This window comes from Molothrus ater, chromosome 23, assembly GCF_012460135.2.
Source record: "Molothrus ater isolate BHLD 08-10-18 breed brown headed cowbird chromosome 23, BPBGC_Mater_1.1, whole genome shotgun sequence".
Lineage (NCBI taxonomy): Eukaryota > Metazoa > Chordata > Aves > Passeriformes > Icteridae > Molothrus > Molothrus ater.
The window spans coordinates 4,698,735-4,726,418 of NC_050500.2; the positions used below are offsets into that span (position 1 = coordinate 4,698,735).

At 42.8% G+C, this 27,684-nt stretch overlaps 1 protein-coding gene across 1 annotated transcript in view; it reads left to right on the forward strand.

Moving 5' to 3' along the window:
• Positions 1–20,550, forward strand: part of DHRS3 (dehydrogenase/reductase 3) — a 32,383-nt gene extending 11,833 nt beyond the window's left edge. The window contains exons 2-6 of the mRNA XM_036396370.1: positions 12,244–12,387; positions 13,896–14,015; positions 15,431–15,669; positions 16,660–16,785; positions 18,046–20,550. Of these exons, the coding sequence (XP_036252263.1) occupies positions 12,244–12,387; positions 13,896–14,015; positions 15,431–15,669; positions 16,660–16,785; positions 18,046–18,130 (714 nt within the window). The 3' untranslated portion in view covers positions 18,131–20,550. The remainder of the gene's footprint in view (positions 1–12,243; positions 12,388–13,895; positions 14,016–15,430; positions 15,670–16,659; positions 16,786–18,045) is intronic.
• Positions 20,551–27,684: the final 7,134 nt, after the last annotated feature.

A 27,684-nucleotide genomic window follows, 5' to 3' on the forward strand; every position in this document is an offset into this window, starting at 1 on the left:
GTGGGGAGACAAACACTGAGCAGTTTGTCTTTCCACGCTCTTCAACAGAATGGATCAGCAAGAACAGTGGGCAGTCAGATATTTTCTGCATGAACATTAAATTAGTGTTTGTCTTCGATCTGTCACTTCAGTCTCCTTGCTGGCAGTAAACACAGACAGCTTGTCTCTGATCAGCACTTCCCTGGGCAGAGCTTGCAGGAGAGGCAATGGAAAATCCTGACATCCCCTTTCAGCAGCTTGGTTTGATGTTGACTACAACCTCAAATCCCCTGTACCCAACTCCTAAAAAAACCTTCCCAGTGAGGACAAAGCCTTAAGGAGACGAGGTCATGCTCCAAGTGGGATATTAAAGGCACCCAGCTGGTGCAAGTGCTTCTTTCCCAAATGCTAACAGTTCAGGGCTGGCTCTGGCCACAGGGAGCTGTCAGGAATTATGTCAGAATATTTGCAAGGCCCCTGGGAAATGCAGGAGTCCTGCCTGGCTGAACTGAGCCGTTTGATTTTGGGTTTGGGATGTGCTGGTTGTGCAATGCTGTGGCTTTCTGCTGCTTGGATTGGAACCCAGGCCCCTCAGAGACCACTGTGTTTATGTTTGATGTGCTTGTGGAAGTAGGTTTGTCCCTTCAAAAGCAAAGTCTCAGCCATCAAAAGGGGTCCCAGGGTTTATTTCCCTGGATGATGATGTGCGACTGTGGCAGATTGTTCTGTGACACCTTTTCTGATGGAAGGGGAGGGGAGTGTGTGTGCGCACATGTGTGGGAAAGGGATCTGGCACTTTGTGTGTCCTTCAGAGCCAGAGTTCAGCACTGGGTCAGCCAGCTCCTCCTGACATCACTGCACTTGTTTACAGCTCTCACTGAGCTCTCCTGATGCCTTTGACCGCTGACACTGCCCCATCTCAGCCCAGCATTTGTGCAAAACCAGACATTTACAAGAGCATCTTGCATTTATAAAGGGATTTCAGTTTCTCTTCCTCACTGACTTGAAAGGGACAATAAGAAATAGAAAATTCTTAACCACTGAAAGTAAACTATGTTTATAAAATAAATTGTGTAAAAATATATATATTATATATATAATTCTATATATATTATATTATATATATAATTCTATATATATTATATATATATAATTCTATATATATTATATAAAATTATAAACTACATATTTTCAGGTTATTGTTGAAATTGTAAATGCACTAAATAATCAGAATGCTGATTATAGACTGAAAAAAGATCCATCTCAGAGGGAGTTGATATATTTGGGATGAAGTTAGAATGGTTTCTTTAGCCACTGGCATCAGTAAAAACAGTTAAAACACTTTTGGTTTGCATTTAAGTCCCAGATTTAGGCCAAGTAGTGTTATTTGTTTCAGATTCCAGGTTTCTAAGTGCAGTTCCAGCACTGACAATCCATCACTGCTGCACCTGGGGATTGCTGTCCTTCAGGCCATTACTTTGGTTGGGTTTGTCACTTATATCTCAGTGGAAGCAAAAAGTGAATGTGAGTCAACCAAAAATAGGCCTGTTTTTTTAGGGCTAAATTTCACACACTTTCTTGGAGCAGTTTCCAGATCCCCAATGCTCTCAAGCTGCTGGCAGGGAGGGAACCCTTGAGGCAAAGAGCTGGGCTTGTGACTGCCTTTGAACACACTGAGAATTATTGTGCCTCAATATTCTATTTCTGCCCCTCCGTTAAATCTCAGTTGCTGCCCAGGTTACTTTATACAGTTTATTTTATTGGAAAGTCAGGCTATGTCTCGTTCTGTGATAACTTCATTGATTTTTATGTTCACATTGAAGTGAATTAACTTCATTTTGCATTGCAGTGGCCTGAGAAGCATGCAGTCACATCCAAAAGATGGGAACTTCCAGGCAGCTGGAAGTTAGGAATATGCTAAAGCTGGACTTGTGACTGCCTGACCAGCACCTCTTGTTTAAATAACATTTGGCAAATTGGTTATTTAAATAACCATTGTGGCAGAATCTGAATTTGAATTGCTTTGATCATTTCTGGCTAAAAGTAATGAACATGCATATAACTTTTGTTTTTACATTTAGATACCATTTTATTTAACAGAGCTGTGCTGTTTTTCACATTTTTTGAAGGCAAGGTAGCTGCTATATCTTAACAGTGTATTGAAAAAAATTGCATAATCAGTGAAAGATCCGTTTAAGCCAGAGCTGTACCCCTGGGTGGGGGTTGTGCTCTGGGAGCTTCCAGTCCTCTGGTTCCCATCCTCCTTCTTTAACTTAATAGACTGAGAGAGTTAAATATGTCCTGAAAACTGCCATTTGTACAACTCATGAATAGATTTTAGAGATTCTGCTCTGTTGCATAGCAACAGCCACCATTAAAAAATAACATTTTGAAAAGCACATGAAAAGATAGGCAACCAGTTAAGCATTTCAATATTGAAGCTTTCTTCTAAGCAGTCTCCTTTATTTCTTCAACTAAAATTCTTATAAGAAAGGCACCTTTTGACAGCTTTTATGTGGTTTGAAAATGGTAGCAGTTCTCTTTTTCTAGAGGCAGAGAAAGGCTTGTAGGGGAGCTTGTCTGGAGCAGTTGCTGGTGTTTATACACAAATTTAAGGCAGGCTATTTTAACTCCAATACTTCTCCAGTAACCTCACGGGAGAAGTTATTTTTTCAGTGAAGAGCTGCATCCTATTATGCACATGGATGATCTGGAGCATATTTGAGCCCTTTCTGGAGGGCAGTTTATAATGACAGCATTGGGAACATTATTCACCCTTAGGTTTCTTATGGCTATTTTTGTTGCAAACCTTCTCCCAGCTTAACAAATTTAAACCCTTGCCTAGTTTTTCTTTTCAGTGATGTTTTGAGTATAGCATCAAATTGATAAATCTATATTTTTTTAGTTTTATAGAGCTTGTAGAGAATTTTTTTTTTATGTTCCCCAAAATAAGTGAAGTGCTGGTGAATTGCTCATCATGATTTAGCTTGGAGCAAAACTGAAGGTGTTCTGAATTAAAGCTGACAATCCTTTAAACTGGTAATGCAGCATAACTAATGCTTTTATAAGCCATGCAGGGTCTAGCCTAGGAGTCAGTGCTGTCCCTGGGGACTGGAAGTTAAAACCATCCAGCATTTCAAGGTTAGGCTGCTCTGCTCCAGAATCCATCTCAGAAATAGAAAGCAAACTCCACAGAAGAATCCACTTTGACTGGCACCCAGTTTGGTCTCTTTAATTCTTCTTTTACATACATTTATATTGTCAGGTTTTTCCATTTTGATAGTTAAGAAACAGCAGAATTTTCACTTAATTGTTGGATGAAGAGGCAATTTGTGGGCAATTTTGCCCAGTCAAGTGAAATAACTCTGTATTGGAGTCACTTTTTAATTTTACATGTCCTTTTCTCCTAACATTACCTTGTAATCTAACTTTTGGATTTTTTTTAGCTTTCCAAGAACAGTTACTGTTCAGTGTAGACATAGCTTTGCATTGTAGTAAATGTCTAACATGAATATTTAACCTGCCACAGGTTCTTTACCCAGATAGTTATATGCAGTAAGTAAAAATAATAATGCAGCATTTTGGAAGAAAAATGTGCACACAGCTAAACTTCAGTGATGCTGAAATATCCTGTCAGACCATCGTAGTAATTTCTTTTCCCCCTTTGAAATGTTATTTACTGACTTTCTATCCCTTCATCTTGTCTGCTGTGCTTGCAGGACAAAAGGCCTTTCTGCACCTGCATATTTCCCCTCCCCACAATTTCCTGACATTTTTATAGGAATCTGGATTACAGGGATGCCATGCCAAGCAGACGGAGGCGGCAGCAGCACACTGGTTATTTTTGCAGGGTGGAGCATTATATTTCTATTGGTGGGTGTCTCCAGAGCCTTACCTCAAACACAGAACTTTCCTAACCCCTCTCCCCACCCCCAGATTCTCCACTTCTTCCTGCTCTGCAGCCAGAGAATCTTCTGCAGGATATTTCTTTTGTGATTTTTCTGTGATATTTCTTTGTGATAAAAACAGGAGCGGGCTCTGGGTACTGAAGTGATTTCAGCATTTGTTATAATAAAAAGAAAGGCCTAAAGCAAGGGGTACTGAAGTGATTTGAGGATTTATTATAATAAAAAGAAAGGCCTAAAGCAAGGGGTACTGAAGTGATTTCAGGATTTATTCTAGTAAAAGAAAGGCCTAAAGCAAGGGGTAGTGAAGTGATTTCAGGATTTATTCTAGTAAAAGAAAGGCCTAAAGCAAGGGGTACTGAAGTGATTTCAGCATTTATTATAATAAAAAGAAAGGCCTAAAGCAAGGGGTACTGAAGTGATTTCAGGATTTATTCTAGTAAAAGAAAGGCCTAAAGCAAGGGGTGCTGAAGTGATTTGAGGATTTATTCTAGTAAAAGAAAGGCCTAAAGCAAGGTGGCCGGGCAGGAGCGGGCCTGGGGCTCCTTCAGCAGCGATGGCCCCGATGTCCCAGGGGAACGGCTCAGCTTCCCTGGGTCAGGAGCCCCTTTTTATCCTGTTTTTTGTCCCTTGGATTGGTTTCTGTTTGGATCCTTCATTTGCATGAAGGTTTTAGGCCTTGATTGGCCATTGCGGTTCTCTCCAGGCTGGCTCGTGGTGCACTTTGCTGAGGTGTGTTATCACAGAATCACAGAATGGTGAGGTTGGAAGAGACCTCTAAAATCATCGAGCCCAACCTATGCCCTCACACCTCAACCAGGCTATAGCACCAAGTGCCATGTCCAGGCTTTTTTTAAACACATCCAGAGATGTGATTCTGCCACCTCCCTGGGAAGGATGGCACTGCTTTGCCATCTTTTGCAACAGAGGATGGCCCTGGGAAGAGCATTCCAGTACTTTATTATTCTTTAGTGAAAAATTTCTTCCTAATATCCAACCTATCCCTTCCCTGACATAGCTTGAGTCTGTGTCCTCTATGCTATGCTGAGTACAGTATTTCTCATAACTACCCTTTTAACCCCTTTTTACAATATAACAACCAAACTAACAGTACATGCTTAACGATCTATCAACTATTTTACAACAGTTTCTAACCTATTTTTAACACTTGCGTGCTTTGGATCCCTGCAGCAGCAGCCTGTTCTCACACGTGGGGTGGCAAACCACTCACCATTACAAGTCTGTCCTTTCTTTACCCCACAGATGCTTGCAGGGACCTTCCAGGGTGACAGCTTGTGGCCACTTGGTGCATTTTGTTGGAGCGTTGCACTCGGTTTGACCCTGTCCCAGCGTTAATGGAATTGTAAAGGCTGACTCCTGCCTGACCTCTCCTTGCAAACAACCCTCACCCTTGCCCTTCCTCCTCTGCTCCGAGCAGAGCTGCGAAGAGCTGCTCCCAAGGCAGTCTGGAGTGCTGCAGACTAAAGCAATTGGGGAAAAAAAAAACCCTGGAAAAAAAGAAAAAAAAAAATCAGCATGGGGCCACCTGTCCTTACATAGTCCTGACTGTGAGAACAGTGGGCATTTGTTCCCTTCTTCACAGGGAGCTGCTCTTAAATGCCTGTGTGCACACAGAAAATCACACATTTTCTTTCCAAGGAAGGCCCCTGTTGAACAGCAGGCAGGTGTTGACATACTCCTCTGTGAGTTTTTTTTAGGTGCTGTTTGGTTTCTTTAAGAGGGAAAAAGGGGTACATCTGGAATTGACTGTTGTTTAGGTGAATAATGTTAATCCCATTGAGTGCTAAGTCAACATATAAACTAATAAAAGTTCTGACTCCAGACTGAAATGATTGGAATTCGCTCCTTTAGTCGCCTTCTGAAGTCTCTTTAGCCCTAACTGTTAATCTCATTACTATATGTTACTCCTGGACTTAAACCAGTTTATTATAAAGTCTGTGGTTTGTGTTTACCAGGGTGGCAGAATTAAATTTAAATTCAATTCTTACAGGCTTTACAACTGCTAAATAGTAATCTTGAAAAGCTTGCATGTAAAATAGATACAGAGGCTTACTCTCTCGATTCTCCACGTTAACATGCAACTTTTCTCATACCTGTCCTTTGCAGCTTTGATATTCACTGTGGGAACCGAGAGAAATTCTCCACTGGCCTGTTTTGTTTGCTTACCTTTACAGAAGTGTCACTAAGGGGCTGGGTTAAGTATTTTGACCTACTTCAGGCATCACAAGGTTCTTTTTTTTTTTTTTTTTTTCCTTTCTAAAGCAAAGATTGGCTTTTCACACTGCAGGGCCACACCTTTCCCTCTTCCAGTAAATAATCAGCCTTCAGCTGCCTCTCCCATGGAGAACTCCTGAAAGAACTTGTCTGCCTTTGCCTGGGGCCAGGAGAGGGGAAGGGGTGGAGGAGAAAACTCTTCTGCCATTGACAGGCAAAAGACCTGGAGCTTTTGAGGCTGTGGGATTTAGCTTCCCTTTCTCACGATATGCAAAACTCTGCCAGGATTATGGGACACACTGGAATGCATTTTTTTTCCCCGAAGACAGACTGCGAGTTAGTAGTACCAGGCAGTTGTGAATATAGGGGGATAAGGCTGGCATACTTCAGTGGATTATCTACACTTTGTACTTCCTAAAAGTATGCAGGAACTCTTGAGTGTTGGGCGCAGAAAGGCTTTCTGTGTTTGAACAAAGGTCTGTGCAATTACAGATACCAGCTCACACAGAGCAACTTTTGTTCCCCTGCACTGGGAAGGAGGTTGAAAGGGGGAATGAAATGTGTTGACCTATCAACTACTTCCTATCTCTGCTGATCTGGGGCTGGGAGTTGTGGTTGATTTGTGGAGGCAGCAATAATGAGATCAGGCAGGAAGGGCATTTGTGTCTCTCTGCAACACTTTAATCTTTCCGTGTCTTCTGATTGTATCAGAGAATTGCTTCACGAATCGTAAAATGGAGAAACTTTGAGAGTGGAAGTTATATCTGCTAATCACAGCCCACCTTGTGCTGTAATAGACCAGGAGTGAAGAGTTCTTTCCTCAAATACAACCCAACAGTGGCAATTGTGGTAGGACACCTTTCCAGTACTGCTCCAGCTCACCGGAGGCAGAAATTCTAGCACAGCGGGTTTGCTGAAGATACAGTGCCAAAATAATTGATGATGTAAAAGGGCAGCATTCCTTTGCTGCCGTTCTTGAATTGTGCTAGCAGTAAAATCAGACTGAACAACTTAACTAGCCTTGTGAATGATGTAAAGTTAGCTCTGACCTCGTGTCCTGCACTAGTAATATCCTTCAGTCTCTGGAGGCATTGATCACATGTTTATGTTGTGGTTGATAGCAGCTTCAGTCTAGACCAGTTTATATAAATTAGTGGCTTTATCTGATTTTGTGGTGGTCAGAAGCATAACTCTTCTTGTGCTATGGTGAAAGTCAGGCTTTGGACTGGGGCTTTTGGCACAGAGCCAGTGCCGGTCTCTGTTAGACAGCCTTGCTTAGTCCAACAGCAGCAAAACCCTTCCCTCTGACTCCCCTCTGACCTCAGGACAGGCCTCATTAGCAGATTAAATCCAGAGTTAAAGGATCCAGAGTTAATCCTCTGGGAGCAGAGGATGCAGTGCCTGCCCCTCCTGCTGAAAGGATTTTCCTAAGGTCAGATAAGGAGTTCTGTGACTCTAGATTGACAGATAAGGTTTGTTTTGCAAAAACCCATCAATAAATCCTGGGAAAATCTTCACCAAGTGTGATGTCACAGCCCTTCCCTACTTTGAAGTTCATCAAGGGGAGGAGGGCACGTGGAGTTCCTCCATCATCATAAATCTCTTCTTCCCTGTGTCCAGTGGTGGGATCCCGCCTGCAGTGCCAGGGATGGCTTTCCCATCCCACCTGGACTGTCAGGGATGGCTTTCCTGTCCCACCTGGTGTCTTAGAGATGGCTTTCCCATCCCACCTGGTGTCTCAGGGATGGCTTTCCCATCCCACCTGGACTGTCAGGGATGGCTTTCCCATCCCACCTGGACTGTCAGGGATGGCTTTCCCATCCCACCTGGTGTCTTAGGGATGGCTTTCCCATCCCACCGGGTGTCTCAGGGATGGCTTTCCCATCCCACCTGGAATGCCAGGGATGGCTTTCCCATCCCACCTGGTGTCTCAGGGATGGCTTTCCCATCCCACCTGCCTCCCTGGCTGCTGCCAGCCTGGGGTCACACCGAGGTAAGCACAGGCAGGAAGCCTTGGAGCTGGATTTTATCCACCTCCCTGGGCACCTGTCCTCACCAATTTTCTGGTCAGTAACTCTGTGGGAGGAGAGTGTGTCTGGTGCCACAGGAACAGGCAGGCAGGGGAGGATGGTGAGAGATGGAGAGGGGAAAGAAATAACAGCTTGATTCTTTCCAGAATGGAAAACTGTCTGTCCAAGAATTTATCCAAAATGCAAATTAAGTATTCCTCTGTCCACCACTAAGTTCTGGTGAATGGGTGGCTGTGCAGCATCCTGACAGGCTGGAAAATCATGAACCTTATTCCTCTCCTTATTCCTTCTCATTTTCCTCTGTCCAGACAGGAACTTCTGTGTCTGTTGGAGTCATTCTCAGCTTCCATTTGGGACACACTTATTGCCAATTTAGACTTGCACTTAGAAAGGAAAGAGGAGACAGACCAGACTCTGAGCCCCATGTCTACATTTGAAAAATTGTGCTTCCTAATAAAATGGGCCATTTCTGAAACCACAGCTCTGGGCTCCTCATGAGTGCAGAGCCCTGGAATCCCAGCTGGGGCAGGGTGAAATGAAGTGGTGCCTTTCTTGATGTTCACTGATGTTTACTTTCCTGATGTTTACTGAAAAATATTCCTTTATCCCAAGGGTTGCATCCCAAGGGAAGTGAAGAGCCAGTGTTTGGGTAACTGGAGCTCATGGGGAGCAGCAAACAGCCCCAGGCCCACAGTGGCTCAGCAGGGAGCAGAAGGGTTTGTTCAGGAGCATTGGATGATCATTGCTAATGGCACATTTTGTAGAAGAGGGTGAATGCAGGAGCACAGAGAACTGATGAGTTTGTAGCAAATCTCAGGAGGCAGTAGGAGAGTAAGGACCCAGAAAACATCAGAAACGTCAGAAAACTGCTGTATTGCCTGTGCAGAAAGAGTACAAACCAAGCCCTTCCTGAAGATGTTCAGCAGCAACAGAAGCCTCAACTGTGAGACAACTGCAGCAACTCCAGACTTGTCTCGCTGTAAGATCTGATGTCCTGGGAGGCTGGGGGGAAGCCTGTGCCAATTCAGTCTGGCCAGATGTAAGAGAGAAATTTAAAGTCTCATATGATCTCATAGGAGCAGTCAAGCTTGAATTTGGACCAAAAGCACATTGTATTGAGTTCTGAGCTTTATCCATCTGTAAAAAGTAGCAGAAATGACGGCAGGAGCCCTCACTTCCCACTGGGTCATCAGGGACCTCTCACAAAAGAATGGTCTTTTATTTACTGCCTTTCTCTTACACAGGCTGAAGCCTTCACCTGAGTGTGGACAGTATCAAAGACACGAAAACTTCTCATGGAAAGAAGTCAGTGTTGAAATTAATGTTGTCAGCAGGATAAGCAGCAAATTCTGTCTTCCCCAGATGGCCCAGATTTTAAGAGGGTCACCTTGCAAGACTTGCCTGAAAGATATTAAAGGTCTCAATGAAACTGTTGGGGCATAAAAAAATAGTATATCCAAGAGTTGCATCACAGACAGATGTTCCTTTGACAGGTCATCCTTTGCTTAACTATTCTTCCATGTATATTTCCTGACATTCAATGCACCAGTGGTAGCTCCTGGGAATAGGAGGCTCTATGGATGTTTGAGACAGATTGAAGTGAAGAGTGAGGGATCTACTTTTTATTCAGCAATAGCAGTGTGAAGCACTGGAATATCAGATATGTGAGCACAGTTTCCTGCCTTACACTCTCCTTGTCTGACACCTTATTTCTGTTTCTCTCCTCTTCCTGTCCTACCTTCCATCACTCTTCAGCGAGTCACTTCATTTTTTAGTGTGTACATTGACTAATCCAACCCTGCCAAGAGGGTGAAGTTCACCCGGATGCAAAACTCTGTGGGCATCAAACTCCATGTTTGCAGTTGACATTTTGTGGTGGTTTTTTTCCTCCCCTTTCTGGAGAGGTTTTCCCTCTCCCTTTCCATGTGGGTTGTGAAAGGGAGAGCAAGTGTGCATGTGCTCGCAGCTGAGCAGTATTTTGTAAATACTTCCTGAGAGCTTGTGAAATTTCTCACATGTTCTTGATTTCCCTTCAAGTCTGCAGTGTACACATGAAAAATATTCCTTGGTCTAGCCCTGGGATCAGAAGTGAGTAAATAGCCATCAGTTTTACAAGCTTTGAGGAGATGCCAAGCCCTGATGGCCAAGGGTGATACGCTGAGACTTTAGAAGCCAGGCCAGTGCACAAGCTGCAATTTCAGCCATATGCTTTCTTATAGTTTTTAAGTGTGATCACAGCTTTTTCCTTGAAAATTACTTCCCCTGAGATAAGATTTCCCATGAAATGGCTCTGGCATATTTATACACACTCTGAAGTTTCTGGTTAACCAGATTTGTTAGTGCTCTGGAGAATTTGAGGATATAAATCTTATCAGTCTGGGCGTGTTTGTGTTCACAGATGTGCCAATGACATGGAAATGGGATTAATTGTAAATGTAACTTGTTTAGGAAGTGGTTGAGGATTTGGATACTTCTGCATTTTAGCCTTGCTGGGGCACACTAAAGAGCTCTTTGACCCTGCCAGAGATTAGTTTTAGTACCAGTTATGAGATAAGCTTAGCTAGTCCTTAAAAAATAAGCATGTTAAAGCTCCCTGCCAGAGATTTGTTGTGGGGTAAGAATACTGCACACATAATTTTTTTATGTTTATCTTGCTGTTATTAAGTTAATTGCAGGGATTGAGCTATAAGCAGAGATGCAATTCAGACCTTTTTCTTTCTGTTCTTTCAACTTTTAGAAAACTCAAAGACTCTTTAATCTTTGAAGTGCAAGTGTGCTTATTTTTAACCATTAAAAAAATCAATATACTGGTCAGACTTAGTACACAGTAGTGTGAGAAGGAACTGTAATTCTGGATCACACGTGCTTGGAAATAGCACCACAATTTTGCATTTTCAATGTAGCAACCATTTCTTCTCTCTCTTTTGGATCTTGCTCCTAGAGTCACAGAACAGTCAGCTGATTGCAGTAACATGCTCCATTCAGTAATTTATTTTTTGCAGAACAACAGTGACTCACCATTTATAACATGATAAGTACTGAGAAGGCTTAGTTGAAGAGCAAAAACCAGAGATCAATTCATTCATAGATGTCTTAAGCAACAGAGATGAAATTATATTCCTGCCAGTAACCTTGAAAGAAATAGCAAATAAGGTTGTGTAATCAGAAAAAAATCTTGTGGTTACATCTGCTTAGCTGCACATTAATGTTTGAAGGACAGTGGTGGAAGCTCCATTTCAAAGTTGATGTTTTTGCCTCTCTAGAAAGAATTGTACTGGACAAAGCCCCATGATGAGAGTTAATGAACCTGGTGACTTTTCAAGTTTTTTCTATTTCTGACCTCGCTGATGGTGTAGAAATGCAGATAGGGTTGGCTGATTATGTCTCATTGTAAATCAGATCCATTTTGAATGTTTGTTCTATAAATATTCCGAATTTTCTTTGTGCAAGAAGCAGTGTTTAATTTTTATTGTGTTAAAAGGCAGTGGCAAGTGAAATCCTGTATATAGGAGCTGCAAAATAAATTCATGCTTGAAATTTCTCACTTTAGAAGTCCGCTGTAGGATGAACACTTGTTTGAAATGCACCTGAGACACCAGCCTGCAACCAGCATTGCAAGTAATTACTAGGCTGAAAAAATACATTTTATTACAGAGCAGATTTTATCTCCATACATAAAACAAGAAGTAGACAGCACACCAGATATTCAGGAAGGTCTGTGGTTTTAGGATAAATTTGTCATTTTGTACATGTGTACAGCAAAAACAGGGAGAGATTTGAAATGACATGATGCAGAAAAATTTCCAAATGTTCCATATATTGGTCACATTGGGCTTCAGATCTGAGTTTTTGTTTCAGCTTGTGTTGCTTGTAAAGAATCTGTAAACAGAGGATCAGCAGTGGAGCACAGGTCCCACTTGATACTCCCCATGTAACAGAAAGTCATTGCTTTTCTTAAATGAAGCAAAACAACAGCCCTGGCAGTGAACACACATCAAAGATTTCCATCAACCCGCTGAAGTCAGAAGCATGTTTTAATTATTTTAGATATGAAACAGAAGCAGTTGGACTCTAACAAAAATTTCTTGCTACAGATCATCCTGTGGGGTCGGACTGAGAAATGCCTGAAGGAGACCACGGAGGAGATCAGGATGATGGGGACAGAGTGCCACTACTTCATCTGTGATGTGGGCAACCGTGAGGAGGTCTACCAGCAAGCCAAGGCCGTCAGGGAAAAGGTCTGGGAGAAATCTGCTTGGGATGGTGCCACCTTGATTTTTTAAGACTTTCTAAGTTTTCTGATGTTTACATTCTTGTAAGGAACTTTCTAACACACTTTATGTAAATAACTTATTGTTTTGCATTCTTTTATAGAGGAGGAGAAATTTGATGGACTGTTGTTTTGTCCAGTGTCATTGGAGAGGTGGCACTGTCATCCTCCAATCCACTGTCACTTTTAGAAATCTATAAATGTTGGAGTCAGAAATTAAAAGCTCTCTTTTTACCTTAAAAGAGCAGCATGTAATAATAAGATAACACAATAACCACAATAACATTGTGTTATTTCATGTCCTGTAGTGACAGGAGGGGGCTGGAGGAGCTGGGGGCCTCACCCTGAAGGAGAGGAGACTCAGGAGGATTATATATATATATATATATATATATATATATATATATATATATATATATATATATATATATATATATATATATATATATATATATATATATATATATATATATATATATATATATAAAATATTATGTATCTTATATATATTATATATATATATCATATTATATATATGTACTATAGAATATAATCCACAGATTATAAAAGTCTGCCCCTTAGCATAGTTCATCCTGGAGGTGTCATGAGTAATTTCACACATTTCAGTGTTAAATAATTAAATAACAGCCCCCTCTGTATCCACAGGGATGTAAATGGATCAAACTCAGCTACCCCAGTTACTCTCAGCAGCACTTTACTCACAGGGGGAAAAACAACAGAGCATTAAGTGAGGAGAGAGCACCAGGAGAGTAAATGAAGGGCAGCATGAAAGACACAGGGTGCTAAATTGTCAGCTGCATTTATAAACTTCCATAATTAGCCTGCACTTTCATCCTTGCCTCCTGCAAATCAAAGTACTTTGACTTTAAATAGTGCCATGCACTTCTGGCTCTGCATGGAGGGTGCAGCCAGGGAGGTCCAGCTCTGTGCCCAGGGAACAAGGGACAGGATGAGAGGAAATGGCCTCAAGTTGCACCAAGGGAGGTTTTAGATTGGGTATTAGTGAAAACATTTTTATGGAAAAGGTTGTAAAGCATCAGAATAGGCTGCCCAGGGCACTAGTGGAGGCACCATCCCTGGAAGTGTTCAAAAATCATGTGAGTGTGACAGCTGGGGACGTGGTTTAGTGCTGAACACATTGGTGGAGCTGGGTTAATGGTTGGACTTGATGATCTCAAAAGTCTTTTCCAGTCTCAACAATTCTGTGATTCAGTATTTGATAAGAAAAAAAAATATATGGGGAAAAAAGAAGGGTGACCATTGATAAGACTGTACAAAGTCCAGCTACCTATATGAGGTGATACAAAGGATTATAAGGCCCATAGTCAAGAATGTCAAAAACTGTGAAAATAACCATGTATTTGGGCAATTATGGCTATTCAGCTCTAATGGAAATGGCTGATTTGTGAGGAGAGATACCTTTTGTCACAAGCTTTTTTTTTTTTTTTTTTTCAGGTGGGTGACATCACCATCCTGGTGAACAATGCTGCTGTGGTTCATGGGAAGAGCCTGATGGACAGCGACGACGATGCACTGCTGAAATCCCAGCACATAAACACCCTGGGACAGTTCTGGGTGAGAGAACCTCTTGTGTCCCATGTAGCCAGAGTTGGTGTCTCAGTTTGGAAAGACAGGCGTCTGCTAAGGAAGGCAGGAGCCTCCCATGAAAAATGTAAACCCTCCCCACCCTTCTGACTTGCTATACATTTTAAATTAAGGGGCTCTCAGGCAAAAAATATGGGAGCAGGAATAACAGTTCCTCAATAGGTAAGAAAATAAAAGGATAAAATAAACAATGCAGTGGACTAGAACAACACTGACAGGGTCAGAACCCAGCCTGACACCCTGTGGGTCAGGCTGTTGGCAGCAGTGCCATTGGAATTGTGGCTCAGCCCTCCTGCAGTGCCAGGGCTGGTTCTGCTGGAGCAGGGATCCTGGAGAAAGGTGCAGTCTCTGCCTCTGAAGATCCAGGGCAAGAGGCAGCTGCTGTTCCTCTGGAAAATGTAGTAGAAATCTATCTAGCCATGCTGGTGTTCCAGAATCTCCAGATTCTATCCAGGTAGGAATGCTTGGCTGGTGTTCCAGAATCTCCAGATTATATCCAGGTGGGAATCCTTGGCTCCTCCCTCTGGGCTCACATCTCCCAATGGGATGCTGTAGTTCTTATCAGCCATGCAGTGACATTCAATGGCTGTTATCAGCAGAGGTCTCCCTGGAGGGAGGAGTGGTTGTGGAAGAGATAAGGAAAACTGCTCATTTGACAAAAGACAACTGCCATCCAGATGGAAATAGAATTCATCTTGCCTTGCAATCTGGAACAGCTGGGAAGGAGAGTGACAGATTACAGCCAGTAGATCTTTAAGGGATGCTTGGTAAAACCAGTCTGTCTTGAAAACAAGAGAGAAAAAACAATGTGAGGGGGAAAGGTCAGAGGAAAGAGATCAAAAATAAACATAATTTTTTCAGTAGTATTCAGTATTTGATGCTCTTTATTCCCAATCTGTGATTTCCAGTAAAACATTTGATGTCTTTGTCAAAGCCTGAGCTCACAGAGGAGTTTCCTATATGGTGATGAGAAAAGAACATCAGAGGAGTGTGGGACTACAGGGAAGGGAGCTGTGAAACTCAGTCCATTTTGAATCAGACAATAGAAATGAAAAAGAGCTTCTTGTGATTTCATCACTTAGTTGAAGACTTTATCCTGTAAAAGTTCTTAAGCATAGAAGGCGCTCTGTTCGTGGCCTTTATCTGGGGGTACTGCTTATGTATATGCTAGGAAAGACTTTTGTTGTGTTTCTACACAAACTTTGCCCGCTTAGAATATCAAAAAATGACAGAACAACGAGGTCCTCTGCCACTCCTTTCCTTACATAATGAACAGGAACACTTGGGCTTGTTGTGTCTGTGTCACCTTATTTTTTTTCAGTCAGTGCTGGTTTTGTTGTATCACTGCTAAGTGATTCTTTTCTTTTAACTCTCTTATTCTTCAGACCACCAAAGCATTCCTGCCAAGGATGCTGGAGCTCCAGAATGGGCACATTGTTTGCCTGAACTCTGTCCTGGCCTTGTCAGCCATCCCTGGTGCCATTGACTATTGCACCTCCAAAGCCTCATCCTTCGCTTTCATGGAGAGCCTGACCCTGGGGCTGCTGGACTGTCCTGGAGTGAATGCCACCACAGTCCTGCCCTTCCACACCAGCACAGAGATGTTCCAGGGCATGAGAATCAGGTCAGTCCAGGAGAACTAGAAGAAAGCATCTCATTTTAAATGAATCATCAGAATACACTCCTAATTAATGCTTCATTTAGTTAAGAGAATTTGATGTCTCATTTGGCTGCCTGGGAACAGAGGGTCACTTTAGGCCACCTGGGAGCCATCAGACTGGTTCCCTCAGTGTGCTGGGATATTCCTGCACCACCCTGGCTGCTGCTGAGAGAACTGGAAGCTGCTTTTCCCTGCATTTTAAAGCCACACCAGAGAGGGAGGGGAAGCCATCTGCAATGGTCATGCAGAAGGACCAGTCTACAAATTACTTGAGAATTAACAGTACAAGTTCCTTCTTTTTCACTGGAGTACTTAATCCTTTCCCAGTGAAAGGAATGACAGCCACTTACAGAAGTGAGACTATCAGTAACTCCTTTTTACCCCTGTCCAAGAGAACAAGTAGTGGCTGTCCAAATTAATCTTTTACAATGGGTAAAATAACCTTTAATACAGATTGTGCTCTCTTAGTCAAGAAAATCTGCAGTGTTTGAGGAGCTATTGCAGGAGCTGGGAAAAGCCTTATGTTTGGTGTTAAAAGCAATGGAGAAAAATATTTGTCTTTCACCTGTCAAGGATTTGAATCAAGCAAAGAGGAACAGAGAGTAAAAGGAAAAACACCATCACTGAAAAGGCAGCATTTGGTATTGGTTTGCATTCAAATGAAGAAAAACCCTGAATCAGGGCTCTGATTACTCTCTGCCACTTCTCCCTGAGGGCACCAACATGTACATTCTTAACTGTTCAGCTAACCCAGTAGTACTAGTTGGAACTGGGCTTTCTGCTTTTGGGCTTTTTTGGCTGGAACTGGAATTTTCTGCCTCTTAGAGACACAGCCTGTCCTGGGCACGTTTGAAGGCCAGGTCCCAGCAATAACTTAGAGTAGCAGGACGTGGACAGTGACACCTTAAGGAAGGAGCTTGGTTCACCTGTAATTATTTTATTTTCTCTGTTCAGGTTCCCTAGTCTTTTTCCTCCTCTCAAGCCAGAGACAGTGGCCAGGAGGACGGTAGAAGCTGTTCAGATGAACCAAGCCTTCCTGCTCCTCCCATGGACAATGCATGTCCTTGTTATCCTAAAAAGGTGAGTATTTCCTTTGCCCAGCAGTGGCCACACAGGGAAGGCTGGCTCTGTGTCTGTTCCCTGAGGCAAAGCTCAGGCTGGCTGGAACTGTGCTCTCTTCTCTGTCATGGAAGCAAAAGGGAGACACTTTGAAATTCCCTTTGGAGGTGTTTTCTCTTTGTATAACCCCTTAGGAAGCCAGTTTCGTTCCCAAAATTTGGATTCCTGAGGTGTAAACAGGATTTTTGTTTAGGGAATTTTGTAATAATTAACTCACACAGGTAGTTGATTGGGATTTATTAAGTCACTTGTTGGACTCCAGGCTTTTTGTTGTGCAGGATTTCTGAACCACAAGGCCTGGACATCCCACCTGCATTTAGAGAGCATTGCCTGTGTTACATCAGTGAAACTATTAAATCAATATTTTTGTGTGTGATCAGGACTGAAATTTTAAGGTTCCTAAGGGAAAAAATCATAACTTCACATCCTGGCACAACCACAGAGAAAGGACATTCACCTTTGTGTTTCCATGACAGTTTGCACTAAAACCTTTGGAAAAGCTGCTGCAGTCAGGAACTGAAACAAGGCAATAAGAGTTCTGTGGAAAATAATTTCAGTATTGCATTTCAAACCAGAAAAAATAATTCACAGTAAATGCTTCGCTCTGAATGTAAAATTTGGAGTAAAAGTTCCCAGAAATTCTGTCAAGAAGAAAAGGGGCTGTTCCATTTTATTGTAAGAATTAATAGGTTATTTTCATTACAGTAGCTGTCAGGAAATCAGATCTCTATCCATACCTTAGGATAAGGAGGCCACATGCCTTGCACAACCAGATGGCAGGTTAACCAGAGAATTCAGGTTAAATCTGTATATATCAGAGTATATTATATATTTTATATATATATATATATATATATATAAAAAATATTTAGATATATTTAGATATCTAGTATATATATAGTATATACTATATATATTTAGATAATATAGTATATATATATTATATTTAGAAGGAATAAAACATAATGGTATCTTCCAAGTTACAGCTTTTACAGACTTTTTTGGATAAATATCTGTAGAGAAAGAGTGACTGGATGGAACTTTTCTCCCTGTAAGCCTCCTCACAGCAGGAAGCTGATGCCAGTTTTGTCTGTGTCTCTCACTAGCTGGTTTTTGAACATTTGTGTATTTATGACCATAATTGCACATTTACATATCTCTCATTAGAACAGATTGAGGGGTTGGTCTCATCTGCTCGTTTTCTTTCTGCTTCCACACCAGCATTCTCCCCCAGGCAGCACTTGAAGAAATCCACAAGTTTTCTGGGAGCTACACCTGCATGAACACTTTTAAAGGCCGAACATAGGCTGGCACCAGGACTGCTCTGCAGTGAACCCAGCACAAGTATGAAAATCCTCCAGGACTGGGAATCAGCAGCTCTTGGCTTTCAGCCTGTTCATGTGACTTGTGCTGCTCTGAGGCAACACATTTCTTGCAGGTCATATCCATAGTAACATGACCTTTGCACAGGATTGAGTGAGTGGACTATGGACCCTTGGAAAGGAAAAACAGAAAGTGTGAAATGTTTCTATGATGTTTAATTCTTTAGAGTTCAATTGTTAAATCTACTCATAGTTTTAAGATGTGATTTTTGTTTCTTAAGTGTCTGTGGGCTGTCTCAGTGGAGAGGCAGCACATCCCATCCCAAACACACTCTGTGCCCTCTCTCCAGAGGAACTGCCACTGGTTTCATTTCAGCTTTTTGATTGGGGAACTTCAGAATTACTTGGAAGAACTAAAAGATACGGACATTTCATGGACGCTTCCTTCTCTTTCTTCACTTCCCATCCCGTGATGAAGCTGTTCCAGCACACACTGGGGAAGGAGCAAACCATGAAGCAATGTTTTCTTTGCTAAAGGCCACCCAGGACTTCTCTTTCTGGGCCCAAAAAAGCTGTTGTACTTCCCCTCTGGAGGCTGGACAGGAAGGCTCAGGCAGCAGAGCTGAGAGTTTAAATAGTGGAAGATTCTTTCTGTCACTGAACTCATTTGTGAAATTGTTGTTCTGATTTTTTTTTTTTTTGTTCATTTCTGATAAAATATAAATATATTTTTAGTGTTAATTCCAGATTGCCACACATGTAGGTAGCAGCACATTGGGGATGAACTAAATCTAGAAACTAAAACTAGAGCCTGCTTGTACAAACATACATTCACTGACATAATCCATGCAGAGGAAAATCCATTGTATCAGTGTGCACAGTGAGGTGGAATAATGCTCTAAGAGACAGTGCTGCTGTGCTCATGAGATGTGAAGCACATTTAGCAAAGACCTGATTAAATGCATTTTGAATTCATCTGGGAATAAACCCATTGTGCTTTAGGAACATTGAGTCAGGCACTGATCGGCCAAAAGTGATAAATATGCTTGGACTGAGGTGCCAGAAGCAGCTAGACTTTATTTATTTTTGTAGTGAAATATTGCCTTTGACAGCCTAGGAAGGGCAACACTGCATTCCTGTGCAAAATGCAGTGAGCAGCACATTGGAGCACTGCTAACAGAGAAATTAATATAATTGCAATACAGGAAGTAGCAAGTCCAACTGGAGACACCTGAATGAAGTGCCTCAAGGATGGATGTGTGATTAAAGGAGAGAATTTAGGGCTCCTGACTCGAATTTCAAGCTTTTCTGTAGATGTCCTGTATGGCTTGGGGCAAAATGCATCATCTGAAGGAGCACCCTGACCTGCAAAGCAGATATTTCTGGTGTTTCCCTACCTCAGAATTGCAAGTGTGACTACCTAAATGCCTGTCAAAAGCTCAGCAAATTCAAATGCAACACGTTACAGAAAGTCAAAGCAGTATTTGTTCATAGACCAGGAGCTTCTGTACAAAATTGAGATGATAAAAAACCCATATTCCACAATACATCATCTAAAAGACTTCTGAGGTAGAGCAGAAAAGCTGTGAGCTGTGTTTAAAACACTCCTTTGGTTCTGCCATGTAGAATGGAGACCTGCAACTGAGATGCAGAGGTGTGAGTGTTAAAATCAGGTCTGACCTTGCTGCAGACCCTTGGATTTCTCCTTTCTGGAGCTCTCCCAGAGGAAGGTGCTGCCAGAAGTGTTGAGGTCCCTCTGCCTGAGTCAGTGCAGAGCTGTAACCTGGAGCACTGTGGCACCTCTGGATATCTGATATTCCTGGATATCTGAGGCTCTCTGGAGAGGATGTAAAGAAACTTTAATCTCTGTGATTTTGAGACCCACCCTAATAGATGCTTCCAGCTTTATTTTTTGTCCATTTTTTTGAGAAGCCCATCTCACTGAAAAGTCAAGTGCCATGAGAGGAGAACCCTTCAGGGTTCCTTCCAGAGCCTTCCAGGATCTGCCTGGAATACTGAAGGTACCAGGTTTATCAGGAGAGGTTTGGGAGGGGAAGATGTGGTGGTACCAACTTCCCCTTGTGCTCTCTGATCCTTTCCAGTTTCTCATTAATCCCAGCTGGCCGTGCCAGCCTTGTAGCTGCAAGTGCAATCAACTGTGCTCAAAGAGCAGCGTCCCCTTGAAATTAAACCTTTGTGCTGAGAATTCTGTTCATTGATAACTTCCTAATGCAAAAATGAGGTAAAAACACACTGGAATCCAAATCCTGTCAATAGATCTGCTCTTTCCCTGCAGCACACAAAAGTTGTTGCCTATCTAGGGTTGCCTTACACGCTGTTGATTTCTTTCTGATGTTTGCTGTTGATTTCTTTCATTCTGATGAATATAAACAAGTCAGGAGGAGCTGAGGCTCATCCTCTCTGCTCTCTGGCACACACAGAGCTCCCTCTGCCTTCCCCGGGGTCCCAGAGCAGACAGCAGGTCAAATAGCAGTCACAGTGGGGGAGAGGCTTGCAGCAAACAGAAAATAATGAGGAAAACATTAACTTTGCTTTTCAGATAGCAGGGAGGAGTTGGGTAAGAGAGATCCTTCCCTGGTGAGTGTTGCAGACAGGACGGGCTCCATCGAGCTGCAAACGTGGATGGAGACTCTGAAGAGTTTTTTTTTTAATAGAAAGGCTCCTCTGGAATGCCTGCTGGGGTCTGCTGGGACCTTCCCACATAGGGGTAGGGTTGGGTAATCCTGAAGTGCTGCAAATGTGGACAAGCTTTGTTGAAGCCTAAGGCCTTCTCCGAGGAATTTCCGCCCTTTGATTTACTTTAATTTTGATTTTCCCCGCTCTCTCTGCTGCCTCCTGCTCTCCACTGCACAATCATTTTTTGCCTTCTGTTTTCCTATGTCATCACTGCACTTTTCTGTGCCACCATCTTGAAGCCAGATGTCATCCCAGAGTCTGGAGTAAATGGAGATTGGGGTGTTCATTTATTATCCTGCTGGAGGAATCCAGGTGAAGCTGCAGGAGCAGGTCACAGGAACTTCATAGGAAATGAGTTTTACTTGCTGCAAACTCTGAAGAAGTAAAAGAGTCCTCACTATGGCTCTTATACAGGAGATTGCTGCTGGTTTAAAATTTGAATGGTAAGAGAAACATGAGCTGGGCTGGGACATGTTCCCTTCACAAAAAAAAAAAAAAAGGCCAAATTTAAATGGGAGGATTTTTCAGCTCAAGGTGGCTTCAAGGGCTGCTGTTTATATTAAGTGATTTTCAGAATTAGCAAGGCAGGGAGAGGAGTCCTTTGCATAGGAATCTGATCCTTTATGATGAATATTTCCTTTTGTGGTTTTTTATGAGAAAAAAGTGCTCCCTCATGCAGCCTTGGTGAACTTTAAAAAGGTTGTTCAGCCATGTCCCTGCCCATGGCATGTTTTTAGCAGCATGACAAAAAGGAGTGGGCCCTGAAAGTGGGAGCTCAACCCTCCCCACTCACCCATTGTTCCAGTGAGGTTAAAAAGCAATAGAGTCTGTCCCTCAAGTTCTTCTAGAACTGCACAGAAAGTGCCTGGGCAAGTGATTCTGATGTTTGCAAAGAGAAACTTGTTGTACTTTTATGTAATGTGTTAATTAGTGTGGGTGGGTATGATCAGATCTAGTCTTGCAAGCCTTTCCGACAACTCCCTGAACACTCCCACCTTCAGATATTAACAGATAGCACTTGCCAAAGCTCCTAAAAACCCAGCACCAGACTTAATGCAGGCAGAGCAGAAGTGGGTGCATGGATTTCCAAGAGAACACATCTGCTTGTAGCAGATATTAATGTGGCCTAGTGCCTTCCTCGAGCTGAAATGCAACTGCTGAGAAAAGAACACAAGGTGATCCTTGGGTCATCTCTTTTGTTTTTATTTCTTCACTTGGATTTAATAGATTTAATCTAGGTGACAGCCACTTTTTTGACAGTACTGGTTCCTAAGTTTGGGGTAGAGCAGGATTATGTCAAGTGCAGTATTTTGCATTTTTACCAACCACCAGCCCTGAGAATGAGAATATTCTGCACTGTTTGCTGCTCTCACCTCCCCAGCACTCAGATCCTGGCATGTTTGGAGTCTGAGCAAACCTGTCAGTCACCAGCAGCAGTTTCATTCTCCAGGGAACTGAATCCTCTTTGACCTCATGCTTTTCTGAAGGAGATGTTGAGCTGTGAGTAGTGGCAGCCACAGATTCAGGGACTTGGGGAAAGACAGGAGGAAAACCAGAACTTCACCTGCTCCCTGCAGCTCATTCTCCTCTATCCCGTGTTTCCTGTGGGAAGATGACAATTCAGGCACTTCTGCCCCTTTACCACCCCTGTTCTCCTGAGGTCACCTCAGCCCCTTCCTCCAGGAAGCTGAAGTCTGCTCCATTCTGTCATTCTGCTTTCCACATCACCCCTCTTTTGTTCTGTGAGCAGAAACACACACTGACCCAGCCTGCCTGCACTGGGCTAAAGGCACAAACCTCTGAGACAATTTATATCTTCACACCTTCCCAAAGAGTCCAAACTTACTGGTTCCTTATGCTCACCTTTGTTATGGGCATTGTGGCATAATAACACAGAAAAAAATTAGGTGTGATGCTTCTGTATGCATCATATAATGATTTTTTTCTGCATAAAACCTCCTTAAATGAGGGAAGAAACACTGTAATTGGAGAGTGACTGAAAAGTATATGAGAACACAAAACAGAAGATGCAATCTTAGGGGGAGTGTGATGGCCCTAAACAGACAGAGGCAAGAGGCCACCTGACATCCCTGGAGTTATATAATGCACAGAAAAAAATTAAGGCAGATGTGTGATGATTTTTTATGCATCATATAATGATTTTTTTCTGCATAACCTCCTTTAATGAGGGAAGAAAGCAGTGTAATTGCAGTTGGACAGTTACTGAAAAGTACATGAGAATACAAAATAGAAAATAAGATGCATTTTTAGGGGGAGTGTGATGGCCCTAAACAGACAGAGGCAAGATGTCACCTTACATCCCTGGAGTTATATAATAACAAAGGCCCAGAAAAAAAATTAAGGCAGATGTGTGATGATTTTTTTATGCATCATATAATGATTTTTTTCTGCATAAAACCAGAACAATTCCTCCTTAAATGAGGAAAGAAAGCAGTGTAATTGGAGAGTGAGAAAATATATTTTATAAATTTTATATTCTCTATGTGAGAATACAAAATAGAAGATAAGGTGAAATCTTAGGGGGACTGTGATGGCCCTAAACAGAGGCAAGATGCCACCTTACATTCCTGGAGTTATATAATAACAGAGGCACATAAAAAAATTAAGTGTGATGATTTTTTATGCATCATATAATGATTTTTTTTCTCCATAAAACCAGAACAATTCCTCCTTAAACGAGGGAAGAAAGCAGTGTAATTGGAGAGTGACTGAAAAGTGTATGAGAATACAAAATAGAAATAAGATGCATTTTAGGGGGAGTGTGATGGCCCTAAACAGACAGAGGCAAGATGCCACCTTACATCCCTGGAGTTATATAATAACAGAGGCGTGTGATTTCCAGCCAAATGCAAAGTCTATAAAAGTTGTCACTCCTGCTCATTCCAGGGGGTCACCGTGCCCTAAAAAGCAGCCAATTAATTTTGTAGCTTGCTGGCTGGAAACTCCAATATGCTGGTAACTGCTAGCTGACTCTTGGTTTTTTGAGGGAGGGAAAGCAGCCCAAACATGTAAAAACAAGGGTCAGTTTGACTCCCTGCTCACTCTCTCCAGCTGCAAGGGCCATCCATCATGTGTAGGTACTACAGGGACATGGTTGTGTCACTAATCATCCTGACCTGCTGCTACTAGGTAGATGTAGTTCCATTTCCTACTTTTTTCTTAAGCAAAAGCATTTTTTAAATTGGATTTTTCTTTATCTGGGTTGGTTGCCTGTGTATTGTACAGGCTTTTCACAGACAGGCATCCAAGCATGAAGTTTCCCTATCAGTGTTAATGAAATGATAATGAAATACAGAAGTGGAGAGTTCCCATTGGATGTTTTCCTTCCCCATGGAAGCCATGTGGAACTAAGGAGAGGAGCCCTGTTGGAAGATCAATGCCTTACATCAGTCCATCTCAGGAGCCTGCTGGCTTCTGTCTGAAAATGCTCCTGCCTTCCAAAATTGTCTTCCTGCAGCTCCCTGGGGCATTTGGCTCTGAACTTGGTTTCCTGAGCAGGTCACTAGTGCACTGACAAAGTAAAGGCTGCACATGCAAACTCTGAGCAGATTTAAACTTCTGGTCCCACAGGACACTCTTGAAAAATCCAGATTAAGGAAGGAGGTGAGGTCAGGTAACCAACACAAACCTGAGCACTGGGGGAGGGCTCTGCTTGTCCAAAGGTGTCAGAGAGCTCAGGGCACAGCTCCCACCTCCTGCCTCAGATCTGACCCCTGGCTGGACCATCTGCGATCCCTGGGCATCAGGAGTACATGAATTGACATCTTCCTTGATTTTTTATCATCAGACTCTTTGTGGTGTGGCCACCAGCTGCCCTTGGGCATCCCTGTTGCAGTTACAGCTTCCTTGTGAGGGGAAGAGCAGGGGCAGACCCTGATCTCTCTGGTGACCAGGGACAGAACCCAAGGGAATGGCCTGAAATTGTGTCAGGGGAGGTTTAAGTTGGATTTTAGAAAAAGGTTCTTCACCCAGAGGGTGGTTGGGCACTGGAAAAGGTTCCCCAGGGATGTGGTCACAGCCCCAAGCCTGACAGAGTTCAAGAAACATCTGGACAATACTGTTGGGTTCATGGTGTGACTCCTGGGGTGTCCTGTGCAGGGCCAGGAGTTGGGCTCAGTGATCCTTGTGGGTCCCTTCCAACTCTGCAGATTCTGGGATTCTGGGATCCAGTGATTCTGTGATTCTGTGATTCTGTGATTCTGGGATCCTGTGATTCTGTGATCCTGGGATTCTGGAATCCTGTGATTCTGGGATCCAGTGAATCTGTGATCCTGTGATCCTGGGATTCTGGGATTCTGTGATCCCATGATCCTTTGATCCTGTGATTCTGGGATCCAGTGATCCTGTGATTCTGTGATTCTGTGATTGTGTGATCCAGTGATTCTGGGATCCTGTGATCCTGTGATCCTGTGATCCTGTGATTATGTGATGCAGTGATCCAGGGATTCTGGGATCATGTGATCCTGTGATTATGTGATCCAGTGATCCTGTGATCCCGTGATGCAGTGATCCTGTGATGCAGTGATCCTGTGATGCAGTGATCCTGTGATCCTGTGATTATGTGATCCAGTGATCCTGTGATCCTGTGATCCCGTGATGCAGTGATCCTGTGATCCAGTGATCCTGTGATCCTGTGATCCAGTGATTCTGTGACCAGTGTTCCCAGACACTGGGCTGGCACATGGCAGCATTAACTTCAGCTCTAAGAGAAGGAGGCAATTCCTGGCTATCTTTTCAAGGAAAGCCAACTCTTGGTGCCTTTTTTTTTTTTTGCAGAGAGGAGTGAGGTGAGTGCAGGGGGATCAGCTTTTCTGGGCTGTTTTTGTGACACGAGTGCTGCTGTCATGTGGGGTAAGGAAAAAGGGCTCATGTCAGAGGAATGTTAGCAGAAGATAGAAATAGCAATAATGGAAAACAAGTGATATCCAAGCACATAATTCCTGTTCCCAGAGCCTGCTGGGAACACTGATTCCCTGCAGACATGGCACTCAGAAGTCAGTTCACTGCACAGTCTTACACCTTCCTCAACTCTGCCCACTGCAAGTAGCAGCAGAGGTGACAAGCTCATGATCTCTGCTCTCTCAACTGTTAAATGGAGCAAAATAGGTGGTAAAAGAAAAAAATAAATCCATCCATCATAGAACAAAGCAATTCTTTGGGTCAGGGTCAGCCTTAGAGAATGGAGGAGTCTCTCAGGTACCAGAAAAAAAGGAGCCACAGAAGCTCCTGCCTGAATCCTGGAGGCCTTGGGCCACATCTCCCCTTTCAGTGGTAATAAATGTGGAGGAATACGTTTGACTCAACCCAGCCATGGGATTAAACAGAATCCCAAATCAGCTTGGCTCTCCTCTTTCCAGCAGTAAAATGCCTTATGTTCTTTCCTGAACTCCCACCAGAGCAGCAAATTCATGGACAGCACTTGAGGAGCCAGGCAATATTGTACTGCTGTTCTAAGGACTGTGCAAAAGACAGTGGGGAGAAACACAAGCAAGCACTATCACATGTGCTTTGGTGGCCGAATAGCCTGTTACTTTCAATATTCTGATGGTTTTGACTATTCAATAGAAGCAATCTGACATGTTTCTCAACTGTCTGCCATAGCCAAAAAACCTTCTTCACCCAGATCAACTATTATAATATTTTTGAATCCTAAACCACATTCAGTTTCTCCGTTGTCCTGTTGGTTTAGCTGAGGTTGAACAAGAATGTTAATCAAATTATCAAATATAGCCTTTAACTTCTCTAGAACTGATCTGATGCTGATGTAGAAAAATTAAAACTAAAAAAATGTTGATGTCCTGCAGCAAAAATTTCTACATATGTTAAAAAGCACATCAATAATTTACAAAGAACTCTGTTTAATTGTGCAATAGAATGCTCTGCTTCCATCATCCCAGGGACACAGCACTGAGCCTCCTGGTCTCACTCTGTTTTACACATGCAGAGTCAAAGCATCTTCATTCCAGTTTTAAAAATAAATGACAGACTTGTAAGTTTTCTTGCGTAAAAACTACTGCTTGGCTTTTAATTCAAGCACACACAGCTCTGACCTCACATCAGTTATGAAAATAATGTTAATTCTTTCAAACTCTGAAGCTCGGGATTTGGGAGCAGTTACACTTTCTGGCTGGAGATGTCACATTTCCTGTGATGCAACGTAGGAGGTAGAGTTGCAATCTTCAGCATTTCCCTTTAAAAGCCTCTTCCCATTGCCAGTCAGAGTTGCCAAAGGCACAGAGCAGAGGAAGTTCTTGTCCATCTCTCCCCTGACCTGAGTTCATTGGAGAAGAGCTGCTTTTGAATGAGCCACAGGAGCCATGCTGAGTTTATTTGAGTTGGGTTTATATTAGGTCTGATTTCTGCTGATCCCTTCATTTTTCATCATTTCATCTGCCTCTTGCAATTGTTCCCGTTGGAGAGGGCTGTGTTTGGAGAGCTCCTGAGCCAGAATGCTGTGCCTGCAGATTCATCTCTGCACCCATCTCTGCCCTGTGCACACCTTAGACATCAATTCTGTGCCATGGTTTGAGGCTGGCACAATCCCAGTGCCCCCATGAAAATAGATTCTCCTTAATGTCTGCTCTGAGATGTGACCAGAAATAGAGCAAAGCAGGCTCCAGCTTAGGAATAAAGGAAAGAACTTTATTAATTTACATTATGAAAAAAGAAACACACAGAATGAAAACCTTCCAAAAACATTCTTCCTCCTCCTCCCCCCAGTTTCCACCACCACATGAAAGGAGCTCTGACCTCTTTCAGGGACCAGAACCAAGAGAGAATTCCCCTGGGAGTGCTCTGCTTTTAACCCCCTGTGTTCCCA